The sequence below is a fragment of the Prionailurus viverrinus genome, chromosome B3 (assembly GCF_022837055.1).
Source record: "Prionailurus viverrinus isolate Anna chromosome B3, UM_Priviv_1.0, whole genome shotgun sequence".
Classification (NCBI taxonomy): Eukaryota; Metazoa; Chordata; class Mammalia; order Carnivora; family Felidae; genus Prionailurus; species Prionailurus viverrinus.
The window spans coordinates 8,441,022-8,467,359 of NC_062566.1; the positions used below are offsets into that span (position 1 = coordinate 8,441,022).

The 26,338-nt window shown below is 42.9% G+C and overlaps 1 protein-coding gene across 8 annotated transcripts in view; it reads left to right on the forward strand.

Annotated features, from left to right (window-relative positions):
* The window catches only part of MCTP2 (multiple C2 and transmembrane domain containing 2), a 239,124-nt gene that overhangs the window by 89,370 nt on the left and 123,416 nt on the right, over positions 1-26,338 (forward strand). For 3 of the 8 annotated variants that reach the window (XM_047862403.1, XM_047862404.1, XM_047862405.1), the window contains exons 5-10: positions 5,280-5,422; positions 6,214-6,290; positions 6,809-6,920; positions 10,968-11,003; positions 22,569-22,733; positions 24,939-25,069. In XM_047862403.1, the coding sequence (XP_047718359.1) occupies positions 5,280-5,422; positions 6,214-6,290; positions 6,809-6,920; positions 10,968-11,003; positions 22,569-22,733; positions 24,939-25,069 (664 nt within the window). Of the gene's footprint in view, positions 1-5,279; positions 5,423-6,213; positions 6,291-6,808; positions 6,921-7,044; positions 11,004-21,177; positions 21,212-21,354; positions 22,440-22,568; positions 22,734-24,938; positions 25,070-26,338 lie in introns of those variants that run through there. The other 5 variants (XM_047862406.1, XM_047862410.1, XM_047862409.1 and 2 more) reach the window with 5 other exon arrangements.

Genomic DNA, 26,338 nt, shown 5'->3' on the forward strand with positions numbered 1-26,338 from the left:
AGATAGCACAAGGAAACAGAGTAAAAGTGCCCAAGGAAGGGAGATTTTACTAAAAGGCGGTTAGGCAAAGGAAGGTACGGGCTTGTCATCGACACACCATTTTATTTCAAATGAGATTCATTCACTGATCGCATATTTATTCTCCCAAGACTGTGCACATTAGGCCATTTGGGGCATGCATCTTATCTTCTGCAGCTTTGATTTGGAGGAATTTAATATTATTTTTAGTTTGCTCCTAGTGAAATATTTTCTATGTTTAAATAACTTGATGAAATACAGAGTAGAAAAGTTTTGAGCTGTTCGTATAGTTGTCTGTCTTAATGTAGCTCCTGGCAGAGTTCAGTTTTGTATTCTACACTGTGAAATTCCAAGGCAGGAAATAAACAGCTTCTCCCAGTGGTTTTGACTACCTAACCCTTTCAGTCCAGGGAGCCTCCGTGCAGGTGAGGTTCTGTGGATCACGGTTTGTGAAACCCTGGGTTACTTCTTCGGGGTACAGCTTTCTCCTGGGCCCTCAACTCCCTGGTGCTGCATTATCTCAACCACCAGGTTTTCCGGCTTAGCCTGTGTCTTCTGCCTTCGACATTATAAGCTCCTGCCGGGTTTATATTTCCAAAGCTTGGCTCTGATCGTTTTACTCTCCTGTTCATACATAAACCTGAATTTCTTTCCCTCTTCACACTGAAATAATTCCAGATGGGCGAAGGATGTATGTGGAATGAATGAAAAACTACAAAATCTTACTGTGCGAAAATTTTCTTCTAAGCAGAATGTTCAACTACAAAGCCATAAATAAAACTTCGGTACATTCGACTAAATAAAAGCAAAGAAACAAACAAGAAAAACTTATCACAAGAAATAGCTTGACTATAAATAAATTATGACAAGATTTATGGCCAATGGCTGATATCCATAATTAAACACTCATTGAGATCCTGAAGCAAATGACAAACCGTGAGACCTTAGAAAAATGGACAAATGGAATGAATGGGAATTGCTCTGACAAATACAAATGTAGGTCACTAAAATATGAAAGATTCTAAACTTTGTTCAAAATGTCACCGAGAAAAATAGAGGTATCATTTTCCACCTGCTGTTCTTTTAAAATAAAGGCACAGAGCACCCAGTATTGGTGATCGTGCAGAGAAACAAGTACAAAACATATAGTCTTGGTGGGAATGTAAATTTGACAGACTTTGGAAGAACAATTTGACAGTATCTGTCAGAACCAGCTGTCCCAATGTTAGAAGTTCCCTCTGAATATACACACCAAGACAGTCGTATAAGGATGTTTATTATACTATTGTTTGCACTGAAACAAACAAACAAAAATGAAATGATGTAAGTATCCACTATTTGGTGGCTAGTTATGTAAGTAGTCAATAACACAATGAAAGTTTCTGCAGTCGATGACAAGAAATCCGGTAAATCTGTGTGAACAGAACTGCGGGTGCTTTCATTGTGAAAGCGTGACGTCCAGTGCACGTAATATGATTACTCTCGAGTTTAAATCAATTCTTGTATGTTTTTCCTGTAGTAAATCCACAAAAGCAGCCCGTGAGAGGAAGGGGCATGAGGAAGGTGTGAGAGAGTGCAGATGTGTCTTTTTCATTTCGTATCTTTCTGAGACCTGTGCCTTGTCTTGTTAAAAAAATTAAAAAAAAAAAAAAAAAAGAACAAGATAAAGCAAACCATCCTCTCTTTCTCACCGAACAAAGACTAAGCTCCGGATTTTGTCATTTTATTTTTTATTTTTTTTTACATGTTTTTTTTTTTTTTAATTTATTTTTGAGACAGAGAGACAGAGCAGGAACAGGGGAGGGGCGGAGAGAGAGGGAGACACAGAATCCGAAGCAGGCTCCAGGCTCTGAGCCATCAGCACAGAGCCCGATGCGGGGCTCAAACTCATGGACTATGAGATCATGACCTGAGCTGAAGTCAGACGCTTAACCAACTGAGCCACCCAGGCGCCCCTGGATTTTGTCATTTTCAAGCACTTTGGCCTCTGGCTCCAACCTGCCCGTTCAGCTTTATTTCTCATTACATTTTTTTCCACTTGATTTCCAGATCGGTGGAAATGCTGGTTTGGGCACCACACAGATCTTGTCATCTTGGTCTCCTCCCTGCTCCCCGGCTTCAAAGCCAGTTCTTTCTGCTAACATGACTTCGGTCCTTCTCCTCGTGTTCGCGCCCACCCACATTTCAACCAGTATCTTTCTTTCTGCCTCCGCTGACACCCGGGCTAGAGCTAATCTCTCCCACCTGGGAAGTTCAGTTCTGTTTTGACACTTAACCTCTTGTTATAGTTACGGCACGCCTGCTGCCCGCCAGGTGCACAACCCTGGACCGGGGCAGGATCTGGGACCGATTTACCTTCGTGACCACCCCCCCCACCCACCATCGTGCCTAGCACCAACCCAGGCTCTGAAGTCAGCCATTAGGGTTTGTAGCACGTGGACAGTGTTAGCAGGCCTGACAGATACAGAGTCACGGGAAGCTTGACAGGATGTAATGTCCTTGAGTACAGGCGGAAGGAAGGACTGTCCCACATGTGCTCAGGGGTGTGCCTTGGTGCAGCCCTTTTGCAGGACCGATGAATGGCTGTTAGTCGCTCTGGGCACGCATCGAACCCCGGGGTGTCTGGGGTGCGGCAGGAGACTCAGGCCATTGATGCTTAACACCCGGATATTCTAAATTGGAGGGGGTGCGTGTGACCCCATAGGGTCCACATAGCCGAATTGGTGGCCACACCAGGATGGAGGTGCCCGTCTGCGCCCCCCCCAGCTTTATTCTCCTCCCAGAGTACCACACCACCTCTTTCTTCCAAAGAGCCTCATTGTTTCTGAAGCTCCCCGTAAAAAAAAAAAAAAAAAGGTTGAAGTCCACCCATTCAAGGTGCTGTCTCATCATTTGTCTAATCGGGAGTTGCATTCCTGAGCCGCAAACCTCTTTTCAGAATTTGCCTAGTTGAGATGTCACTTCCCTGACAGTGAGGCTCTTAGGCTCAGCGAGAAAATCACCATGTGCTCCCAGCGCCCCCCCTCCCCCCCCCCCGCCCCTTTCTCAAATTTTCCCTAACAATTAACGCCACACTAACTTGACACCCTTTTTCCTTGTTTGGCTTTGTAAACCCTGGTCCCTTTTTCTATTAATTCCAGACATTAATATTTTCTTTCACGCAACTGACGCCATTCACCCGTGAAACCGTTTGAACATTATGTAGCTGTCAGGATGCCTGGGGATTACCCAGTATGCTTTGCCTGTGAGAAAGTGACACCGCCGAGGCCTAGTTTTGAGATGTTTATTTTGAGAGTGCGCTGACAGGCATGAAGGCCCGATCCCAGAGTGGCAATTTCATTTAATTAAAGGCCTCTTTTTATTAGAGTCCCTCCCCACCCCCACCCCGCCCCCCACACACTTTTTTTTTATATATATATATCAGAATGATTGTTAAAGTCTGACTTGCCGGAGGTGTCCTCTTGTACCGTGAGAGGGAGTGGGGGCAGGCGGCTCGCTCACTAGTCAGTGTGCCACTAAATGGCTGTGAATGCCTTCCTGTTTTACTGTCCTGTCCGGAGCTGCCAACTAACATGACTTGTGTGTGTGTGTGTGTGTGTGTGTGTGTGTGTGTGTGTGTGTCCGAGATTAAAATAAAGACCGATGGACTTCTGCCCCCGTGTCGGCAAACGTAAAATGTGAGAGTCGAGTGCGTACGTCGGCATATTTGCGGTTGAATTTCTCGGTCTTCCGGTTCGAAGTCTTGCAAAACTGGAAGGCTCCCCCACCGCCCAGATCATTCTACCTCGGTTCCTCTGTTGAGACTTCTAAACAAGGTAGATGACCTTGCTGGATAGTGATGCCTGTTTCTGTTAAAGAAGGAAGTTGGGGAAGATCGTGTGTTCAGTCATTGCTAATAATACTGCTGGTAAATAGAAACCCAGAAGAGGAGCTTGAGAGAATAAAAGCTTAATGATCGGTAGTCACGACCTGGTAAATGTTTGCAACAGAGTAGCCGAATTAATTTTTGACCTAATGGTTTTAGACTCTGTAGGCTTGACTTTCCATCAGGAATTCATGATCGATAAATGTTTGGGGGGCCTGTGTTGGGCACCGTCCACGGCACCTGGGACACATCGGTGGATGAACCGGACTGTGGGTCTTTCGCACTTACTCATGGGTGTCTGTTTCGCAGTTAATTATACTATCCTCACTCTTCCAATCAGATTTTTTTTTTTTTGTCTTTCTTTGTGGCATTATCGGCTGGCCTTCAGTTATGCCCTCACTGCTTCTGCATTCATTCGTGGCTTCTTTATTCATCATTCATGAGGTCTTGATGCACAAGTGTGTCCCAGATATGACCGTCTACTGGCAGGCATGCAAGAGACATGCACAGAATTCATGGTTTATGTTGACCTGCTATTTTCTTTCTTTCTTTTTTTTTTTTTTTTTCTTTTCCTCCCCTCCACTGTTCTGAAAGTGTGGAGGAAGGTTTGTCACAGCCCTTCCTTCTGCTTTGGGTAGAGTGGCTGGAGGGACATTATTCATTCTTTCTGGCGTCTGTTTCAAAGCCCCCCCGGGCGGGTCAGGGGTATCTGCCCTGAGGCCAGCTGAGGGCCTGGCTGGTGTGGCATTCAGCAAGGCCAGGGTGAGACAATGTCCCCGGCTTCACTGCAGGTGCAGGAGGCAGCAAAGAATGGCAACTTTGTCGATTTAATCTCCACGCCCCCCAGTGCCCCCCGTCTTCATTCCCGTTGCCCCATCTTTTGAGCCCGTGGTTCCCGAGATTGATTGATTTATTATGATTATATTCTAAAGTACAGCGTTCTGTCGAGTCAGCCATCTGGCCGGACGTTTGAAAATGGTTTCTTTCCCTTTTCACCGACTCCCTGCCATTCTTGGGAGGGGCGGGTTTCTCCCCAGGACTCCTGACACCGTGGGCTGGAACGGGTGGATTTTGTCTCTTGCATTTTTGTGGGTAGCATTGAGATGCCACACCCGGGATGAAACGAAACAGAAAAAGCTCGAGGAACCCATTGGTGTTCCACCACTAAGAGCAAAGAAGAATCAGTCATTTACCCCAGATGGTTTCATTTTTTTTTTTTTTTCCCCCTCTCGTCTCCACCCCTGGGGCCTTCAATCTCTGCATAGGGAGACATTTGTTCTGGGCGTGCTCAGGAAAACGCTTGCAACCAGGGGAGTGTAGAAAGAACCTTTACTTAAGGGAGATCTTAGGCGTTGACGTGCATTTTTAAAAACTGTCTCACTCTTTCTTTTTAAAGGCACCAGCGATCCCTATGTGAAATTTAAGCTGAATGGGAAGACGCTGTACAAAAGTAAAGTCATATATAAGAACTTGAATCCAGTGTGGGATGAGGTAGTTGTACTTCCTATTCAAAGCCTTGATCAAAAGCTCCGTGTGAAGGTAATCCCAGATGGCTTTCAAGTCTGCTCTTTTATTAAAAACGCTGATGTCTCAGCAATCCTTGCCCCCTTAAAACGTCCACGTCCCCAAATTCTTTTATCATCGTTCGGCTCTGGGCGGAAAAACATTCGTGTGCAAGGGATTATTTGTACACTTCGTTGAAAGTGTGTGTTTTGTTTTCTCGGATCAATGGTGTATACGCCACAGAAAATCAGAGTGAAAATAACATCTCCATTGATTGTATTTAAGCTTACTGCACGTGGAAGAATTATGACTGTCGGTGCAGTGGCGAAAAGTAGGAAAGCCGTTCTCATTAGGAATAACTTTATACTTAATAGAGCTTTCAGCTACCGGTTGGAAGCACCAATTGCTCAAACATCTGGGTTACAACTGCATGAGTTGAGTGCAGGATAGGGTTGCTAGAGAATATTTAGCAAATTTCTATTTAATTGGCAGATCTGCTCACCGTGGAAAATACTAAATTTTAATGAGAGACCATTTAAACTACAGAGAGTGGTCCATTGTGCATAACATTGGAATGCATATGAGTACTGCCTTAAGAGTATTTTGTGCTATTGTTTTGGCTGTGGTAGGCAAAGTGGTCAAGTTTGAATAATTTCGATCTCTCCATCAACTTGGCTACATTCCTCGTTAACGGTACTCTGCAGATTAGTTTTTAGATCTAGAAGATTGAATTCAAAATTCCCAGACTATTGCATTTATTGATAATTCGGCAAACTCAGTTGGCTTGCCATATTAATGTGCATTACTGGCCTCTTCCCTCTTTGTAGGTATATGATCGGGATTTAACCACATCCGATTTCATGGGTTCGGCCTTTGTCATTCTCAGAGATCTTGAGCTTAACAGGTATTGTATTTTTACCTTCTAATTGTTATTATGAATTGTAGAGGGAGCTCAACATAAGGTTAAATGGCATCTGTTTAGATCAAATGACAAAAAAAAAAAATCTGAATAAATGAAAGGGTGCTTTAAAATGTGAATTTTCTTATTTTAGCTTTTAGCTCCCAAACCTAGGAGTCAGACGTTAAATCGTCCACAGTGTGTTCTGGAATGTGTGTTGGAGTTTGAACTGTTAACATTCAGGTTCATTAACCTGCCTAACTTAAAAATAAAACAAGTATTTAAAATTTATTTGGGCAGTAAGGGGAAAGAAGCCATTAACCAACTGTTGAACAAGGCAATGCCAAACAATTCCCCTGCTCTGAAGATGGCTGTGTTATTTTTACTGAATCGGGTGCTTTGTAAAACTCGTGTCTCACCCTTAGGCAGAGGTAGGAGAGGTTTGCCCTAAGCTCCCCATGCAGTTTGAAACTATCTGGTACTGCCCCTAAGCGCTAATGTCATTTGTTGCCTTTTGCTTGTAGGACGACTGAACATATTTTAAAATTGGAAGACCCCAACAGTTTAGAAGAAGACATGGGGGTCATTGTGTTAAATTTGAACCTAGGAGTAAAACAGTGCGATTTCAAGAGACATGTGAGTGTAACCCTTTTGTTCATTTCAAAATTCTTCACCGCAATTGTCCTTTGATAACTGGGTTACCAGATGGCTGGCATTTTTTTTGGCGGGGGTAATTATTTTGGGGGGGGGAAACAAATCATTGTATTGAGATGTAAAGTTCCTATTTGTGGTTATGCACATCCTTTCCCTTGGAACCCTGGAAAGAAAATCCTTTAAGGAATAATCTGTTTTGGCTAGGGATGTGGATAGTGTGGCTGTTATTAAAATGCATATCCTGCTTATGGTTCCCTTGTAACAGATCATCCAAAATATTTTTACTAAGTGGTAAGGTTTCCATTTACTATTTTCTTAGGTACCGGATGGCACAGGTATTATTCAGCAATGCAAAGCAGTTCCCGGGATTTAATTATTACATTGTACGTTATTAGGGTGATCAAGTACATATTCGCAGCATTGCAATTTCTTCTGGTGCTTTTTTTGTTTGTTTTGTTTGTTTTTAGCTGCACGTTTTCTGTTGGGAGTAGTTTCGGGAAGATATAAATTTTAATATCCTTCAATCTGTTATTTTCTGTACGTTTCTAGTTAATGCATCGCTTATTGGAGACCTCTCTAACACCAACAAAGCATTGGATTTTATGACGACATGACTGGGGCTCTGTTCTTATGAGCAAATAATGTGAATCCAAATCGTAATCTTATTTTATTTTATATTTGGGGATCAGACCTTATAATTCCAAGAATTAAAAGAAGAACAAAAAGCATCTTTGATCGTGACTTATTTGAAAGGCGTTTTTTAAAGCCAGCTAAAACACCTGCTTGGAAAAGGACTGAAATGCGTTCAAACTGAAGCCTGTTTAGAATCTGATATGGAAATCTGAAGCCTGTTTATAAATTAGGCTTCTACAAGTGCTTCTTGAATTGAGTCAGTAGGGTCGATGTCTTCATTTTGACACCACCTTTGCTTATAGATGGAATTTATTTTCATGGTGAAAATCACGACTGATTTTCAAGGAAACTCACAGAAGAGAGCACAAAGCAGTAGTGAAGCTGAACAGTGATTTTTCAGTTGCCAGAGAGCCCGCAAAATAGTTGCTGTTTTTAATTTGGATTCTTAGGAGAGTTTACTCGACAGTACCTGGGGGAACAGAACCTTCCCATGTATGATTATTTTTTAAAAGAAGTGGTACTTTTAAAACTCGAATCTTACGTTGATGTTGAAAATAAACTTTTTTTTTTTTCAACTCAACATAATACAGCTTCTCTTAGCCTAGACAGTATCGCTGCTGGATTCATTGTCACGTGCTAGTAGGTGACTGGTTCCTTGAGCTGGATGCCCTCAAAAAGAACACACGATCTAAGTAAGCATCATCTGCCACAGGAGTGAGCTATTCCTGGCTGCTATGTTCTGAAACTTCTCTTACATATTTAAGTGGGGTTTGCAAAGTTGGATAGCTTCTCATGAAAATAGCTGCCGATTCCCCTATTCCTTCTGTGAAATTTTCCTGTAGTATATCGGATTAGGGTTAGCAGTCCTACCGGCCCTTAAAATATATTTAAATATGGCCCAAATTTGCAGTTTCAAAGTAATGCCGTTTCAGTTGAAATTAATTTCCAATGACGGAGCTACTCATCCTCGATGCTGCCTGAAGTTTCTTTCGTAAAACCTCTCGAAGGGTATGTTTTCAGAGTCGTAAATGTAGCCACACTCGTCATCTTACTGAGTTTGGTCCTTTTTTCCTTAGACCCACCACGTCCTGTCTTCAAGAGTTCGCCAGCCTGCCTGCTCATGTGCTTTCTCATCTTCTTTATTCTTTGCTTATCTGGCAGAGGTGTAGGGTAAAATATATTTTTTGTCTATGTATTTTATGGGATATTATAATATAGAAAGCCCTGCCCACTCTCATTTGTTCTGATCAGTAGTTTCATTTTTTTCTGTTTTGTGTACTTGATCAAAATACACCCAAGAAAGGAATAATCCTTCCTGGGCCCTGGGTGGTTACTTGGCTTATGCAGTTTATATCGGGGGGGCCCCTTTGGATAGAATAGGTATCAGAAAACGTTCGTTCTTTTCATTCAGTGAAAACCCATTTTTATATTGGGTTTTTATTATTAAAAAAAATTTTTTTTACATTTATTTATTTTTGATAGAGACAGAGCACAAGTGGGGGAGGGGCGGGCTCCAGGCTCTGAGCTGTCAGCACAGAGCCTGACGGGGGACCCGAACCCACAAACTGCGAGATCGTGACCCAAGCTGAAGTCGGACGCCTGACCGACTGAGCCACCCAGGCGCCCCTGTATTGGGTTTTTAAATGGGAATAACTAACACTGAAGCCTGGAAAGACAATAGATCATTTGATTGGGAATCAGTTTGTAAATTTCCATCACGACTGTCTTTGTTACTTTGGATCCCAGGCTGACAACAATCTGAACTTGAGCAAAGTGCCTACAAACCGACCCTCACGTCCAGAGATGTAAGGATTGTATGCAGGCATGGTACAGTTGGAAGGCTGATGAACCTGCTGTCTGCTTCTTTTTCTTGGCAAAAATAGGATTCTAGTTCGAATTGTGGGCTCAGTCAGCAGACTTGCCTGGGTTTGAATCCCAGCTCCGCTCCTTTCTAGCTTCGAGAAATTAAGCGAAAAGTATCTCACAGGACTGTGAAGTTGGAGATTATCAAATGTAGTGTTTGGCATGGGGTCAATTGTCAATACTTGGTAGTTCTTCGGACTGTAGTAAGCAGACAGGCATACTCACTTTCCGTTAATTTCCTCATCTCTTTTGTTGATCTTTTATGATCATTAACGCATCCAATGAATGCTAGGTCAGAGGGTCCTAAATAGCCATGCATACCTAGAAGACAGGAATTGATTTTGGTGCTTGTTTTGGTGCTTTGATTTTGTACTGATCATGTTTTTCAGTACAGTGCTGGGAAAATAGTAAAAGAACTGATTTTAATACCCGTACGGCAGCATCTGTGACCCTGCATCATGAGCTAGATGTTGAACTCCCAGTTTCACTAGGGGAAGTGTTTTTTTAATAAAGAATATTTTCAAGTTGTTTCTGGACCCCTGTTTCTGGTTGCTGGTCACCAGAATGTAAGAGGATTTCCCCCCAAAGACCATTTATTTTCTGGTTTCTAACTTATGGGGAAGATGTATTGTCAAAGTGGATAGGTCATTCGCCTAAAGGTATTTTTTTCCTTAAGCATAATAGCAAACGTGGTCTGCTCGATTAGATTCATAATTGCATTGTAATCTCCCAAATTTATCCAAGTTTTAACATCCAGTTAGCTGGTTAACCAGCCAGAGTAGAGCCTCACAGTACTGGACGGTGACGGGGGTAATGAGAGGATTTTGCTAGGAAAGAATTTTAATTGTAGATGAAATTCAGCAACCTTAGCATGACAAATGAGAGATCAAAAGAGAACAGTGGTGATGTTACTTGCTGTTCAGAAAATTTGTTCTTCCCTCCCTCGGTGCTGTATTAGCCTGTTTTTGTTTTTTGTTTTTTTTTTTAATTGTGCAGCAGCGGCTTAGATTTTTTTTCCTATTATTTTGAATATTGAGGCTTGATCGGGGGGATAAATGGAATGATTGTTTTTAATATCAAAAAGTATGGAAACCTAAATATTCATGAACACTGTCCATGAACTTCTTAAACATTTTCCTAATACTATGAGAATATTTCAAGTAGGGGAAATCTGCTTTCCGATTTGCGTTTAGAGGTGAAATTACAGCGTTTTGAGGCAATTAAAAACATTCTAAGGATGGAGATCCTTCTCACACGAAGAACTGATACTTCTAAAGATTGAGCAGTATTTGTACGTCCTTGTCTTTTCATTACTGAACACTGTGGGAAAATGCTGTAACACGACCACAGAAGTGTGAGTTTTCTGTTTCTGTTTTGTTGCTCCAACGTGTTTTCTCTGTGACCTCGGAACGTGGGTGTTAGTTGTTTGAATATAGTCCGCGCCATCTAACTAATCACAGAATCGTCACTAACGATTCTATTTCTCTCTTTCATTTTGCCATTTTTTCACCATCCAATGGACTCAATCCCTAGCGTTGGTCAAACCGGAAGCGGCTGAGTGCCAGCAAGGTAAATATAGTTGTTTTCTTTTTTATGTCATTTGGCGAAACGTTCATCTTTGTTGCAAGCACAGAGGTATACATGATTGGTATTAACCAACTTGTACGTATCACAGCATTCTCTTCCTCTCACTGTGGCTACGAATAAGAAGGAAGCAACCTCCCTTTTACGTTTCGTTTAATAAGGGCATAGCCAGATGTTTGAACTTATATACTTGTTTTAGTGGTGACATTTTATAGGTGCCAGCCACGTTAGAATGTTCCACTTCATTAAGCCTGGATTATTTGGAGTGTAGCACAGTTAGGGTCAGTCCTTTAGGAAGTTATATACCATCAGATGGAAACTAGCTTTGGTGTTGTAGGGGCAATGGAAAGATTAATTGAGAGAGACAGGTGGTATCTTTTATAAATCTCTTTTATATTACTCTTATTTTACTGTTTATTACCTTTGCTGCTGAGAGTTTCTTGAAAGATTTCTTCATGATGTACTGGTGATTTTTTTTTTTTACATTGTTAGTATCGTTTTAAGCAATTATAAACGGCCGTCCAATTTGTAAAAGGTCTACGTGTAGCAAGGTAGGAATGCATTATTCATTTATCTGGTTATTAAATTAATACATTGCAATCCAGTGATTAAATGTCAAAATTGGTGTAAGCATAAACAAAACCAAAAAGGTATTTGTAACTTAATTTAGCTCCTCTGCTACTTTCTTTAAGTTTATTTATTATTTATTTATTTATTAAAGTTTATTTTATGTTGAGAGAGACAGAGATAGCGTGAGTACAGGGGGGCAGAGAGAGAAAGAGGAGAGAGAGAGAGAGAGAGAATCGTAAACAGACTCCGAGCTGCCAGCATGGAGCCTGATGCAGGGCTCAAACTCACCGAACCATTAGATCATGACCTTGGACAAAACCAAGAGTCAGATGCCTAAGGGACTGAGACACCCAGACGCCCCTCCTCTGCTCCTTTTAAAGAGAAATAACCAACAAGGAGGTGGCTGTGATGTGTGTGTGAGTGTGTGTGTGTGTGTGTGTGTATTTGGCGGATACACCGACCATCTCTGTGTACACGTTTATTTACACACACACATAAGTGCACGAATCGTATACCAGCTCGAATTTCTCATCTCACCGTACCTGAGTTGTTCAGTGCTGCGTCCAACAAGGCAAATGAAACAGAGATTTTGAGTGTTGGTAAGAGTGTGTCTGTGGGGGAGAGAGAGCGAAAGAATTGTCACCTGACCGGCACTGGTCATTTAGGAGGAATAGCAAACTTTCCAAACCTTGCTTTTTAAAACCCAAAGGAACCAAAGCCTGCCTCTTCTGCGACGCAGACAGACCCTTTGCATTTTGAACATTTTAAGTATAACTACGATAAGTTTTGTTAACCAGTTCACTTGGTGTATAAGACTCTCTCTCTCTCTCTCTCTTTTTTTCTTTTGAAGTAAAATTAAGAGACGATAAATAATAATGTGAAACGGTCTCAGAAAATCCTCCAACTTTTGTCTTCTTCCTTTATAGTCACTAGAGTGTAGAAGATGATCATTTCTTGCCACAGAGGGGAGCCCAGCTCCCGCTCTCCCATATTAAGAGCTTCTGTGACCATCCGAAGCAGTAAAGTTTCCCGGCATGCTTTGGGGAAGCCTGACAAAGCAGTATTTTCTCGTTTATTGATTCTGCTGCTGCACTAAAATACTGGTACTGTACATCAATAACCATCTTTAGTTAGGGAGCTCCGGTCTGTGGAAGAAAACTGGCAGTTTGTGGAAGAACATAAAGGCTAGAAAGAAAAATTGTGAGCTTGGGGAATATTGGAGTCTAGGGAGGACAGGAGAGGTTATGGAAGAATGGCCAAAGGAATGAGGAAGGAGAGAAAAAATGTTGACGGCCTGGATAAAGATATCAAAAATATGAAAGGAACAGTGGATCCTGGAGAGCAGTATTTATATCTGTACTGCAGAGTTGTGTCTGACCACAGCTGCTGTATTCTTTTTTTCTTTCTTTCTTTTTTTTTTTTTATCCCTATCATGGTCGTTTCTAGAATTTTGACTTCAGTTCGCCGGGCTCAGAGACTTAATAATAAATGCCCAGACCCTCCGTGCCTGTTTAATAAAACCTTTGATGAATAGAGCTCGTTGAATGCTACTCATGATCTTACAGGAGAGATGCGGTTTATATCTTGGTGGAGAATTTCAATTGGCAGGTTAACTTTTCACAGCTTAGAGTTTGCAGGTTTTGGAGAGGAAAGTGAGAGAGCTTCTAATTTCGCTTATGAAATTGAGTCACGTGGAAAATCTGGAGGTCCTGTGATTAACCTTCTGGAAAAGTAGTTAAAATGCCCTGATCAACCTATCTTGGTATTTTTAAACTGTCAGCTGCTTTTTTTAGGATTTCTATATTATATTTAAAAATTAGGTAACAGAAGTTTGACATAGAGAAGATTACTCAGCTATGACTATCTAAAATGTTACCAGTCCTAAGTAATATATTATCTGTAAAATGTTGTTGACTTTTTCACCTCAATCTTATTCTTTTAATGGCTTAACTTTATTTAGATGATTGCTTCTAAAGCCCCGTAAGTTTATAATTTTGCATCCATCCATAGAGGCCAAGGGCGGCAGACTCTCTTGTAAAGTGTTTTCTTACTACGTTGACCTTGACCGTAACGTAGTAAATTTGTAGAGATCGCCTTTAAAAGTAGGTTCAGATTTCTCCCAAAGCCTCTGTTTACCTTCTGATGAGCCTTTTTCACATGAGAATTGAGAATTTGATTTCATAGGGCCTGAATCAGATAACTAGCTCTTTTTAGACATTTATTCTACACAATCTTGGCTGTGAACAGATTTCCAAACCTTCCTCTCTCTTTCTAATGCATGTAACACTTAACAGAGATAGAAAATTAACAGCAGTGACTTCTCTAATATCTGATAGCTTAATGAGGGGGGGGGGAGCCCTGCAAATCACTAACTGTATTCAGAAATCTGTGTACGTACATCCACACCCACCTGCTTCCCCTGCACTTTCATTTGGGTCTTTGTAGGTCCTGTGGCTGACCACAGTTCTTTATTTACACTTTCTTTTACTTTAGATGCATTTCCCCTGTGATGAGAACCTTGCGGGGTGGGGGTGGAGGGTTTTCGTGCGATTCCGTTTTCAGAAACAGAAAAAAAAATGTTTTCCCCACAAAAATGTATGCAGGCTCACATAAGCAGATTCTGTGTCAGTTTTAGCCAGTTTGATTTTATCCTCAGTGCACAGGACCCCCGTGCAGGGCTTAGCCCACTTGTAGGGAGAAGCCACCTGGCGGCATGTTAGAGAATGAAGAAGGCACAGGAAGGGCCAGTGGCATCCGTGGTGTCAGGTCAACGCCATCATACCCGCCTGCTCCATGAAACACAAAACCCAGATGGGTGAGGGCTTTAAGAGGGCCACTGCCTGCCAATGTCACCGGGCTGTCCCCTGGCTGTCAGCATCCCAACTTGAAGCACCTGCTGCTTATGTCCCCTCCCACACCTCCTACAAGAAGAAAAAAAAAAGGGGGGGGGGACTATTTTGCATAGCCCTTCTTTTGACCACTGTTTCATGCAGTTGTGGGTCCGCGATCGGAGGGAAGAGACACGACCTGGGCCAGTGTGGCTTTTTTTTTCTTCCGCATGAAATTAGTTGGCCAGTGGTGCCATTTTGGGGGCTGTTCAGCGTCCTCTTCTTCTGTCTTTGTTCCTGTCTGTTATTCCAGGGGCTGATAACCACAGGATACGTTTTCTAGGTTCCCCTGCCAGGTGGCTTCCAGCTGGAATTGGTAGGAGACTACAGGGTGGGAGAATTTCCACGGTCATCTCTCCTTTTGCCTTCTGTTTCACGTGGGGTCTTCGGCACGGGCTGCATTTTTTCATTTGCCTTTAGACCTGCTATGGCTTCAGGGTGAGCCTGATCCTGGTATTGACTCTTCTTGCCTGGCCAGCCCCGGGTTTGCAGAAGTTCAGCCCTGACGGCGGAAGCCAGCCCTGTGTCTGTTTTCGCAAGCCATGCTGTAACAGCGGTGTGCACCTGTGTAGGCGTCGTCTCTAACTGGCAGCGACAGAGTATTGTAGTTGGGACAGAGACCTAGCGGCCTGAAGCCTAAATTCTTACTCTCTGGACCTTGGCAGGGAAAGTTTGTCTTCCTCCCACTCCAGCCCGAGGAGGGTTAGGCTGTCCTTTTTTGCTGCTTACCTTAGGTATATTCTCAGCGTTGCCTCTTTGGTCTCTCGGCCGTCCCGCACCTGTTCTCTGCACGATATTCCCTCCACCTTCAGTCCCAGGAATGGTTTTCTTTTTCTGGTGGATTCGGATACAGCCTATCAGGCAAAGCCTTTGCTTTTGGCTTTTTTGGGTACTTTTAGAATGGTCACTACTTTGTAAATATCATGAATCACATGATGATGGTTCTGCGTGAATTTAGGTTTTATCCTCTCTGCCTTCTTTCCCTTTTTCTGCTTTCCTTTTTTTCTCCTTTTTGCTCGATCTGTCCCTCTGTTTATTGAAAAAAATTTTTTTGAGTGTTTATTCATTTTTGAGTGATACAGAGCATGAGCGGGGGAGGGGCAGAGAGCCAGAGAGGGAGAGACAGAATCCGAAGCAGGCTCCAGGCCCTGAGCTGTCAGCACAGAACCCGATGTGGGGCTTGAATTCATGAGCTGTGAGATCATGAAGTGAGCCGAAGTTGGACGCTTAACCGACTGAGCCACCCAGGTGCCCCTCTCCTTCTGTTTACGTCTGACATCTAGGACTTCTGGAAGGCAGTCTCTAAATTTAGGTAACTATCTCTACCTATCTATCTTTCTAATCGAATCTGTCTAATATATCTATATCTCTTTAACCTAATTTACTTGTCTGAATGTCTGTGTCTGTCTGCTTGTCTGTCTATCTATCTATCATCTATTGGGCATGGGCCCAATGCTGAATATCTTAACCCTGATGCCTCTGCTGCCTTGCTGTGAAGTCAAGGTCAGCATTACCCTGGGCAGAATGATCTCTAGGGATCGTCCTCATTTCTGGGGGCCTCGGTCGTGGCTCAGGTAAGGCCCCGGATCTGTTGGCACTCTCAAACCTTGTGTGTGCTCTAGACCAGAAAAACAGAGCCACTGCCTTCCTAAACTTTTCACGTGAGAATCCACTTCAGCCGAAACCTTCTCACTGAGCACGTCCTGAGGATTCACAGATGAACGGGACTTAGCCGTGGTGACTGCCCAGTCAGCGGGAGACTTGAGAGAAGGGAGGGAGGGGTATTCAGAGGGCACGGTCAGACCTTTTCCTAGCCTCCAAGGTGGGCTGAGTGCTGGAGACAGAGCAAGCTTTCAGAGGAGGACTGCAGGGAATCTTAACCAAATGAGAGGGAGGAAGAAGTGAATGCAGATAGGATAGTATAAAATAGTGTGGTCCACGGCAAGTGCTCTGATGTATTTATTATCAGGCTTCAACCAGTTGAGGTTTCAAAATGGAGCAGCATCGGTATCACCTGGAAATTGTTAGAAATGAGAATTTGTGACCCACCCCCCCATGCGTACCCCGCCAACATTTCAGACCTCTTGAATCAGAATCTCTGGGGATGGGGCCCCCCGCAATCTTTCTGTAATCCTTCCAGGGGATTCTGAAGCACGTTTGATTGAGAACCGCGAGGTACGGCCGTCCTGGATAGGGGTGCCCTTGAGGTATTTTATTTTTTATTTGTTTTATTTACTTTATTTGTTTATGTTTTAATTTTTTAAATGTTTGTTTATTATTGAAAGAGATGGAGCACAAGTGGGGGAGGGGCAGAGGGAGAGAGAGAGAGAGAGAGAGAGAGAGACAGAATCTGTATCAAGCTCCAGGCTCTGAGCTCCAATCTGTCAGCCCAGGGCCCAGCGCAGGGCTTGAATTCATGAACCATGAGATCCTGACCTGAGCCAAAGTTCGGTACTGAGCCACCCAGGTGCCCCGCCCTTGAAGTATTTTAAGTGAAGGAGAGACACAGAAATATGGAACAGAAAAGGGAAGGCCAGCAGGGTGACACATGTGAATCCAGAAATACTAGATAATGGGTGTTACTACATATGAGCACAACATTTAACTTTGAGCTTCTTAGAGGTTAGGGTGAAAAAGAAAATCTTGTTGAATCACTTTATTTTATTGTATTGTATTTGATTTTATTTATTTTAGAGACAGAACACATGAGTGGGGAGAGGGTCAAGAGGGGGAGAGAGAGAGAGAGAGAGAGAGAGAGAGAGAGAGAGAGAAAGAGGCAGGCGCGGGGGGAGTATCCCAAGCAGGCTCCGCCTTTAGCATGGAACCCAACATGGGACTCAATCCCATGACCCTGGGATCATGACCTGAGCTGAAACCAAGAGCCGGGCACTCAGCCAACTGCTCACCCAGGCTTCCCTTTTCTTTTCTTTTTCAGTGATAGGAAGAAATGCATTAGAAACATTTTCCTGGTCCTAAGCCCTAAGAAGTGGGTATTTATAGACTTGATCGTTTTGTTGTTTTTAATCTTAATCTAATTCTTATTTTTAAGTGCAAAAACAGAGCAATGATACTTTGCAATGAAAAAAAAATGTTAAATCTCCTATAAAACTTTTACAGCTAATATGTCTGTACAACCTACAGATTATTCATTATCCTCGGGACTATAATCTAGTTTTCCCATACAAATATAAATCTCATGGTCCGTGTCCACGTGGGAGATTTAAAAGGCTTTCTTTATATCCTTAGGCAAAGATTTTTGTGTAGTTCTAGGAGAATTTATGCCCACAGCATCCTCTCCGGATGATATAAGAAGCCGCCAAGAAGGAGCTTCTCTGGGAGCCTGCTGGATGCATGTATGGACCTTCTCACGTCATGCTATAAAAGCTGTTGACAATGAACAGTTGTTTTACATGTTAAAAACGCTTGGAAGGAAGATTTCAGGGGAACCTTTTGTAGACTGAATGTTCTCCCTTAGCTTTTCTTAAGCAGTGCCTAGCAGAGTCGAATTCTGTTGTGTTGTTCATTTTGCTTACAAAGTTAGCGACTTTTTTCCCCCCCTGTGCATTTGTTTCCACTGCCACCTCCTTTCTCACAGTGACTTAGGGAAACGAATCAATGAGGGTCGAAATAGGACCCCTCGGCAGCGTTGGAACACGCGTTTCTAGACTCCAGTAACTGAGACAGTTAGAAAAGTTACCCACGCGATATTTGGCACCTAGTTAGGTATGCCTTCCTAGAACAATCTTGAGAAAATATTTTTGCCCTGCCCTTCTTTTTCATTTCTGGCTCTTCAAAAAAAAATGTTTTTGGTGGTTTGTCATACCCAGGGGAGTTCTTCAGATAATGACTTTGCGGTATCCGTCAGCATGGTGTGTCCCAGAGAGGGGCACAGCTAGCTGTAATGTTGCTTTTGATGACTACAGGCTGTGGCCCCGGCTCCCGGACGGCATGCTACTCCCTTCAAGCTCTTTCTTAACTCTTAACCTCCTTGCCGTTCTTCCTGGCCCACGACAGACAGGAGGCACTTGGCTGACAGGCCTGTCATTTCTGGGTTTTCTTTCGCAGCCATGCCAAGAGACCAGAGCCCATATCTCCATCTTCCCAGCATGCCACTTGGCCCAAATCCTTAAATAATGCATGCGGCTAAGCTGGAATCCATTTTCTGTGTCCCCAGGAATGACAATCCATTCTCTGTTTTGAGAGCTTATTCCTAGATCAGAAACGTGTGAAGATTCTCTGCCTGTTGGGAGTGGAAGGTCCACAGCTCTTACCTTCAGGCCTCTTCTCTTTTTTCCCCCCTTCCTTCCTTGTCCCCGGGATTGTCATGACCCGGAAGTGAATTGTTTCTGCAGCTTTTCATTTTTTCTGAAAGTCAGTCTGTTTCAAAGTTAAATACTGAACCTCAGGGGCACCTTGGTGGCTCCTTTGGTTGAGTGTTCGACTCTTGATTTCAGTTCAAGTCATGGTCCCAAGGTCGTCGGATGGAGCTCTGAGTCGTGCTTTACATGGAGCATGGAGCCTGCCTGAGATTCTCTCTCTCTCTCTCTCTCTCTCTCTCTCTTTCTCTCTCTCTCTCTCTCTCCCTGTCCTTCCTTCCCTCTCCACCACTCTCGTGCACACACTCTCTCTCTAAAATTAAAACATAAATAAATAAAAAAATAAGTATCATACCTCGTATTCACCAGTAATAACGAACGTGTATGCTTCAGATGGAAGTTATGATTTCTGTCCAGAAGAAGGGTGTGGATTTGGTGGGGTGGGGGGGCCAAGGAAGAGAGAGAGAGCCTATGAATGAAACAACATAGAAATAGTAAAAGGTTCTGATCCCTTTGGGAGGAAGGAGAAAAATAGCAAAACCCTGATGTACTATATTTTATCCTTTATGTCGGCTGAGAAATTAGGGTCAGGACCCAGAAACTTTGCTCTATCTCCTGGTGTTTGTTTCAGCTCAGGTGGGGTGGGCTTCTCCTTTGATGGGTCATTTCCTTGTCTCCCTTCACATTCCAGGCTGCATTAAGATGACAAATTTCACTTATGGGCTCAGGCACAGACGTGAAAACCTGAGCTATGGAGCTAACAGGGTGAGTGCAGAGGAGTGGATTTATTGGGGGGAGAAAGGGATTGTTCCAAGAGCACAGCAGATTTGGGGAGCCCGGCCCTGCATCAGAGAGTACGCAGGGTGGCCCGGACAGTACCCGCCTCTCCCCCATCAGCCCTGGTCTGAGGCCTCATCACTTGCCCCAAGGCTGAAGACACATGTTAAAGTAATTACGAGACTTCTTTAAAGCACACACACACACACACACACACACACACACACACACTCCAGAATATGTTGTTCATAGATGTGCAACTTTATTTGGACATCACCTGAAAGCAGGTTTTGCAGAAAAGATTGAGGGCGAAATACGTAGAATAAAGGCCTTGTGTTCTTTTCTATCTGTGAACTCCGCAATAAATAGCTCACGTCTCCTACCCTGCCTTTAGTGAGGAGGAAAAAAAAAAAATCTTGGACAGCAAAGAGCAAGTCCGTCACGTCAAACATGCCTGCGCTAAATACTAAAATGTTCAAAGTCCAACTGAGATAGATAAAGGCTTTGATGGAAAGTGGATATTTCCCAGGGACATTACAAGCAATAATCCAGATGTTCTGCTGTAATGCTACGAGTGTCGTGGATAGATCAGGAGATCCAGCCAGGCCGCGCCTGATGTAGGCCTTAGCCTTGCCCTCCCATGCTGTTCCGCCATATGGAACCTATCTCTCGGCCCCCTTAATAACCAGCTTTGGATTCCATTTTCACAGAGCTCATAGAGCTAAGTGGGGCTGTTTTATGGACAAGTTAGATAGAAGCCTTTCCAAGATAAACATCCAATTTGGAATTAGGACATACCAAGCCACAAAATTATTTTAGGGCATATTTCATGGAAGCCCTGCCATTTTTCTTAGGCAATTGCCAGACTGGAGGATGCCCTTTGATCCCGTGTGGACATTACTCCCTTCTTTATAAAAAGGATTTTGAAATAGTTGCAGTGTTTAGGGAGGAATATATCTGTCGGAACTTTGAAGCATGGCCATGGGACAGGTCATGCTTTAGCTTGTTGGTTGGCAAGTCAAACTTAAAGAAGAAAAAAGAAAAAAAAAGGGGGGGAATTGTAGCCGGATATATGAATCAAAATCTCATTTTCTTTTTAAAGGTAGAAGTTTTCAGCCCGTGTGCTTAAGAAGCTATAAAATGTACTCAGTGTATCCACATCTATATGCTCAAATATAAATTTATAAACACATACGCATATATGTTTGCATATGTGTCTGTTGGGGTACTGTGTCGGCGTGTGTTGTGTTTAATTAACATGAAATCGCTTGACTTTAATACTTTCATAAAGCTTTTTTTATTGAATATATTCTCTCCACAACCAAACTGGAAAGAGAAGTTCAGAAAGAATCGTTCATGTTCTCCAGAGGAGAGGGATTTTTTTTTTCTTTTTAAAATGAATTATTTTCCCTTGCCCCCTCCCTGCTCTGTCTCAGCACCTCCAAAACTCGTGCGTGCGTGCGTGTGTGTGTGTGTGTGTGTGTGTGTGCATTTTAAGAGAAGAGCAGCGCAGATGTGAAGTTTGAGAGTGTGGACTTCCTTGAATGTGCTTTGCTTAAGGTCGTCATAAAATGATCAAATGCTTGGTGGCTTGTTGCCGCTCCATTTATTAAGAGTGGTGGAGTAACATGTGTTGGATGAGGTAAGCTGGTATATAATTAATACGATACTGACATACCATTTGTTGTGATAAATTGTGACTAACTGGTGTCCGAGCGAATTGGTGTCTGAATGATCTCGAAGATATATTGAGTAGATGACAGGAACGAATATATAGTGTTAGAAATTCATGGCTTTACTATGGTACTTTATGCCATTTACATTCTCCAGTCCATTTATTTCTCCTTCAAATACGCCCGCCTCTGCTCGTACCATTTCACGTATCGAGCGGCGAACGTAGATCAACTCCACCAACTCAGTGCAGCGTGCGGATCGGGTGGGGATCCTCATTCAGACAAACTAACCATAAAAAAAAGACACGGTGGAGACCTTCAGGGAAATGTGACTCTGTGCTGGGTGTCTAACGATATTAAGGGAATTAGGGTTATTTGTGTTGAATGTGGTCACGGCAGGGTGCTTCTGTAAAAACACATATGGGTTTTGCTTTCACTCTTTCAGCCCGAGAAAAAGAGTGAAGGGCTAGATGAAGTCAGATGGGCAAAAGGTGGAATCAGATGGATCAGCACGTGGAGATTTATATGCCATGCTCTCTGCCTTCGTGCGTGTTTGGAAATTTCCATAGTGGAAATTAAAAATAAAGTGTGCGTGTCCTCTTTATAATTTAATAATCGGGGATGTTTGCTCTCCTCTACATTCTGTTTAAGGTGTGTGTGAGTGTGCATGAGTAATATAATTTAGAAAAGGGAAAAAAAACAAACAAACAAGTAAAGAGTTACCCAATCTCTACTGGATCCCAGGCGCCGTGCTAAGGACGTTATACATCCTTCCCCTCCCTGCAGATCTGCAAATCGCATTTGCCTGGCTGGTTGCTTCCAGGTTGTATCTGGAGTTGTGAATCTCACTGTGGTGTTGGGCATTTTAGGAGCAGCCCAAGGAATAAAGGGAAGTGTGGACAGATTTGAGTGTGAAGGATAAATTCAAAACCATTATTGCTAAATGCCCAGAGGTATTTTGTTTGCCTGCAGAGCAATGCCTCGCTCCTGTCTCTCTGTTCCCAGAATGCCTTTCTTCCCTTCCTTCTATTAAAATAGCTGAAGGATTCCTACCCCGGAGCGCATCTGGGTGGGAGGATAGGCCAGAGCCAAATCCAAGCGTTGTTCCTAATCATCCTTCACTATACTTTAGAAGTCCAGGGCTGGAGAAGGAAACCACATAACTGTGCCTGCAGGTTGGCCAAATCCTGAAGACGGGTAACACTTTCAGCAGCTAGGGAGTGCTATTCCTGATCCCCATACTGAGAGCTGGAATTTCTGTGATCACCAAAGTCACACTCAGGAATTATCAGCACGTTGATCTGTCCTTTTCTTTCTTTGCTTTAGTCCTCTTTGATACGCAACTTGCGACTCTCAGAGTCCTTGAAAAAGAACCAACTCTGGAATGGGATTATAAGCATAACCTTGTTGGAAGGGAAGAATGTATCAGGAGGAAGCATGACAGATATGTTTGTCCAGTTAAAACTGGGAGACCAGAGGTATAAAAGTAAGGTAAGTTCTGTCAATTCCTTAAGAAGAACCATACCTTTTGTAATAAAAGCACTGAAAAAAAAAATGTTTCCCACTCAAAATTTCACGAGAAGACGAGAATTGTATTTTTCGCCCTCGTAACAGTGTTAGGAGCATCCCAGGCCACAGAATAATCTATAACTGAAGCCAATTGGTATACCTGTTTGGTTGCTTAGCATAATTTATTTTAATGTAGTTAACTGGAGCTAGAGAAAGCTTATGAAATAATAGATTTGGATGCATTGATTTATTTTTGTTTTGAAAATAAGCAAGCTGTTGTTTCATAGATTGCAGGAACGGGATGACCAAATATTTTCAAAATCCTGAAAAAATAATAGTGTAATATATTTATATGAAAACATTTGAGAAAAGTAAAACGTTCTCAAAACCATCTACTTTTTGCTTTCTCTTACTTGTAGGTATTAACACCCAAAATAGACAGACATTTGTTGTGGGTTTTTTTGTGATTTTGTTTTTAAAGTATTAGTGATTTTTTTTTTTTGAACGAAAGTAATGGCGTTTGTAGCCGCCTTTAAAAATCAATCATCTTCTTCTCCCGAAACAAATTCCACTTAATTTTTAATCTTAGTAATTTGGCGTGGTTTTTATTTCAAAAACCATAGTCTCCACACCATGGTAATTAATTCGTTTTACATAACTGTCAGACAGGAATATTTCCTAAGTTTTATGGATTGGGGGAACGAGGGTACTTGAAAGTTAAGTCACTTGCCAAAAGCTACATGGAAAAAAAAATGCAAACCAAACAAAACATTGGTAGAAGATTTTGAAAATAGACCCGAGGATATTTGCAATTCGGGCTTTCCAGCGTAGAGTCCGTAACAGATGAAGATATGTGCAATTGGAAAATGATTTAGGGAGCAGAAGTTGGTCTCTGCTGTATACTTTTAAATGCAAAATCAAACATTAAACATCATTTACCCCACCACAAGGAGTAAAGAATTAAAGCTCACACTGGAGAATCATTTTTGAAAAATATGAAAAATCAGGGGCGGGTTAACAGCCGAAATATGCAGACATTTATTTTAACCAGCTAGTTTCAGGCTGTACCTTACAGTGAACGTAGCCAGAGTGAACGCATCTCTCCACGAAGGTCCCTGTAGCCAGCCAGGGTCAGGCTAAGGATTTATAAGAAAAATTATTCATCGCTAAGTACGCTCAGCCCCCCCGGGGTAAGGTGAAGTGCAGAATTAGCCCACCATTTGCTACCTGCCCCCTTGAGGAATATCACATTTAATTTGTGTGGTTGAGTTTCTTTTCTTCCGTGGTTTCTAAATTCTGTGAGCTGATATATTAAGCTCAATGTAAAAAACAGCTGAAATGATAATACGTGATGCGGGCTACAGCCGACATCCGAGTTATCCCTGATTCCCCTGGCGGTAATAGTTTGGCGCTAGGATTTCTAGGATTTCATAGTTGACTCTAGAGCCTGATAAGTCAGTGCCCGGCATTCCTGCTGATTTTTAGTCACGGATCGAATCTCGACGTAAATGAAACAAAAGCAAAAATGCTGCTAACTGATCAAACACACACGATCGGAGAACACAGAAACACTTGTGGAATTTTGACACCACCCTGCTTCATCTCGCGGTGTGGCAGCCGTGAGGCTTCTTAGTCTTTCACACTCGAGTGACCGGATTCAGGAAACTCGGACTGAAATGTGCAAGTTACGGGTTTCTCACGCAATGCATCGGACAGATGTTAATTAACACCACAAACTGCTAACTTATATACTCCTTAGGCCAGCACTGAGTGGATGCGCTGATAAAAATGTTACTTGCATCCGGTTCACCAATCCGTAGTCTCTTTTGTGAGAGGGAGCAACTGTAAATGTCTACTGAGATGTGTTTTCCGTGTATATAATGCCTATATAATTTATGGTTCCTGGTGGGGTAATTCCTTGTGGGGTTACTCTTTTTTAACTTGCTGGAGAAATTGTTGAATCTGGGGGGGGTGAGCTAAGAGGGTAGCGATGTTTTGCCAATTCCAGAACCCTCAAAGTCCCTTTCGTTCCCAAACAGAAAGTTTAGCTTTCTCGGGGGGGGGGGGGGGGGGGAGGCCCATCGCCATGACTTCCTGCCGTTTAGCAATGACATGTATGTGTATGTAGCTGCTTTAGCGACGAATGGCATTTTGAGAAAGTAAATATCATAACCGCATGTTTTCTAGACACTGTGTAAGAGTGCAAATCCGCAGTGGCGGGAACAGTTTGACTTTCACTACTTCTCTGACAGGATGGGCATTTTGGACATTGAAGTGTGGGGAAAGGACAGCAGAAAGCACGAGGAACGTCTGGGCACGTGAGTCTGCTCTGCTTTCTAACTCGTGGGAGACGCGTGGGCAGCTCGCGTCTGCATGGAGCTGCTCAGAGACAGTGTCTTGATCTGTGTGGGCTTAGAGTCAAAACCTCATAGCCCCACCCTGGGAGTCATAAGTCAGCTGGACCCTAACCTGGGGAAAAGGTTTTGTGTTTGTTTTTGTTTTAACTGGTAAATGCCATTTAGTATTGATTAAAACAGAGGAAAATCGTTATGTGTTGGAAATTCTCTAAAAAAAGAAAAAAAAAAGACACCGGGCCATTTCGGACAATCTGCGAAATGGTTATGCATATGGCCCTCGAACAGCATGCATTGAACTGCGTGGGTCCACTTACATGCATTTTTTTTTTTCCAATAAATACAGTATACTAAGCATCTTTTCTCTTCCTTAGGATTTTTTACAAGAACGTTTTCCTTTTCTCTAGCTAACTTTATTGTGGGAATACCGTGTCTGACACCGATAATATACAAAGTTATGTGTTAATTGTTTGTACTGTCGGTAAGGCTGCTGGGCAACAGGGGGCCGATTTAGTAGTTGAGTTTGGGGGGAAGTGAAAAGCTATTTTTGACTGTGCGGGGTCATCAGCGCACGTGACCCCTGCACTGTTCAGTAACCAACTGTGTAAATTTCCAGTGTGCCCTCTAATTTTGGTTTCGATACTTAGTAAAATACCCTACAATTTAGTAAGAATATCAGCCGCGGTGTCTCAAATGATAGGAGATCTTTCAGTGTCCTTCATGAGCTGTGTGGCAAACCGTCATGAAATCTGTTGAGCCGACTTTCTGTATTCTACGTCTCTTTACTTTGCACCGTCCCAACTCCATTGGGGCTCTCACCCTCCCGTAACCAGCGATGCTATGACTGTTACGGCTTTCTTCTGGCTTATAGTAATGCCATGAAATGAGACTGTGCCTGCACTGTGGCTGGCCCGTGGTAAGTACGGTGGACATCGCGGTGGAAGCATACGTCATCTCTGATCTTTCAAATAGCCCTGCAGGTTGGCAGCATTATTCTCCTTTCGGAGATGAGGGGACAGAATGCAAGAGGTTTACAAATGACTTGGTCGTGGACTTCAGAGCAGCAGGTGCCAGGGCTAGGAGTCTGTGTTTTCCAAGACCGATTTCTTTCCACCAAATCCCTGCCTTGTGTTCATCCCGTATCCAATTTTTCATCCCGATTCTTCACCCCGGTACAATGTGTACACAGACCTTAAATCTCGAATGTAAGCATGCAGAGGGCTCTCAACAGCT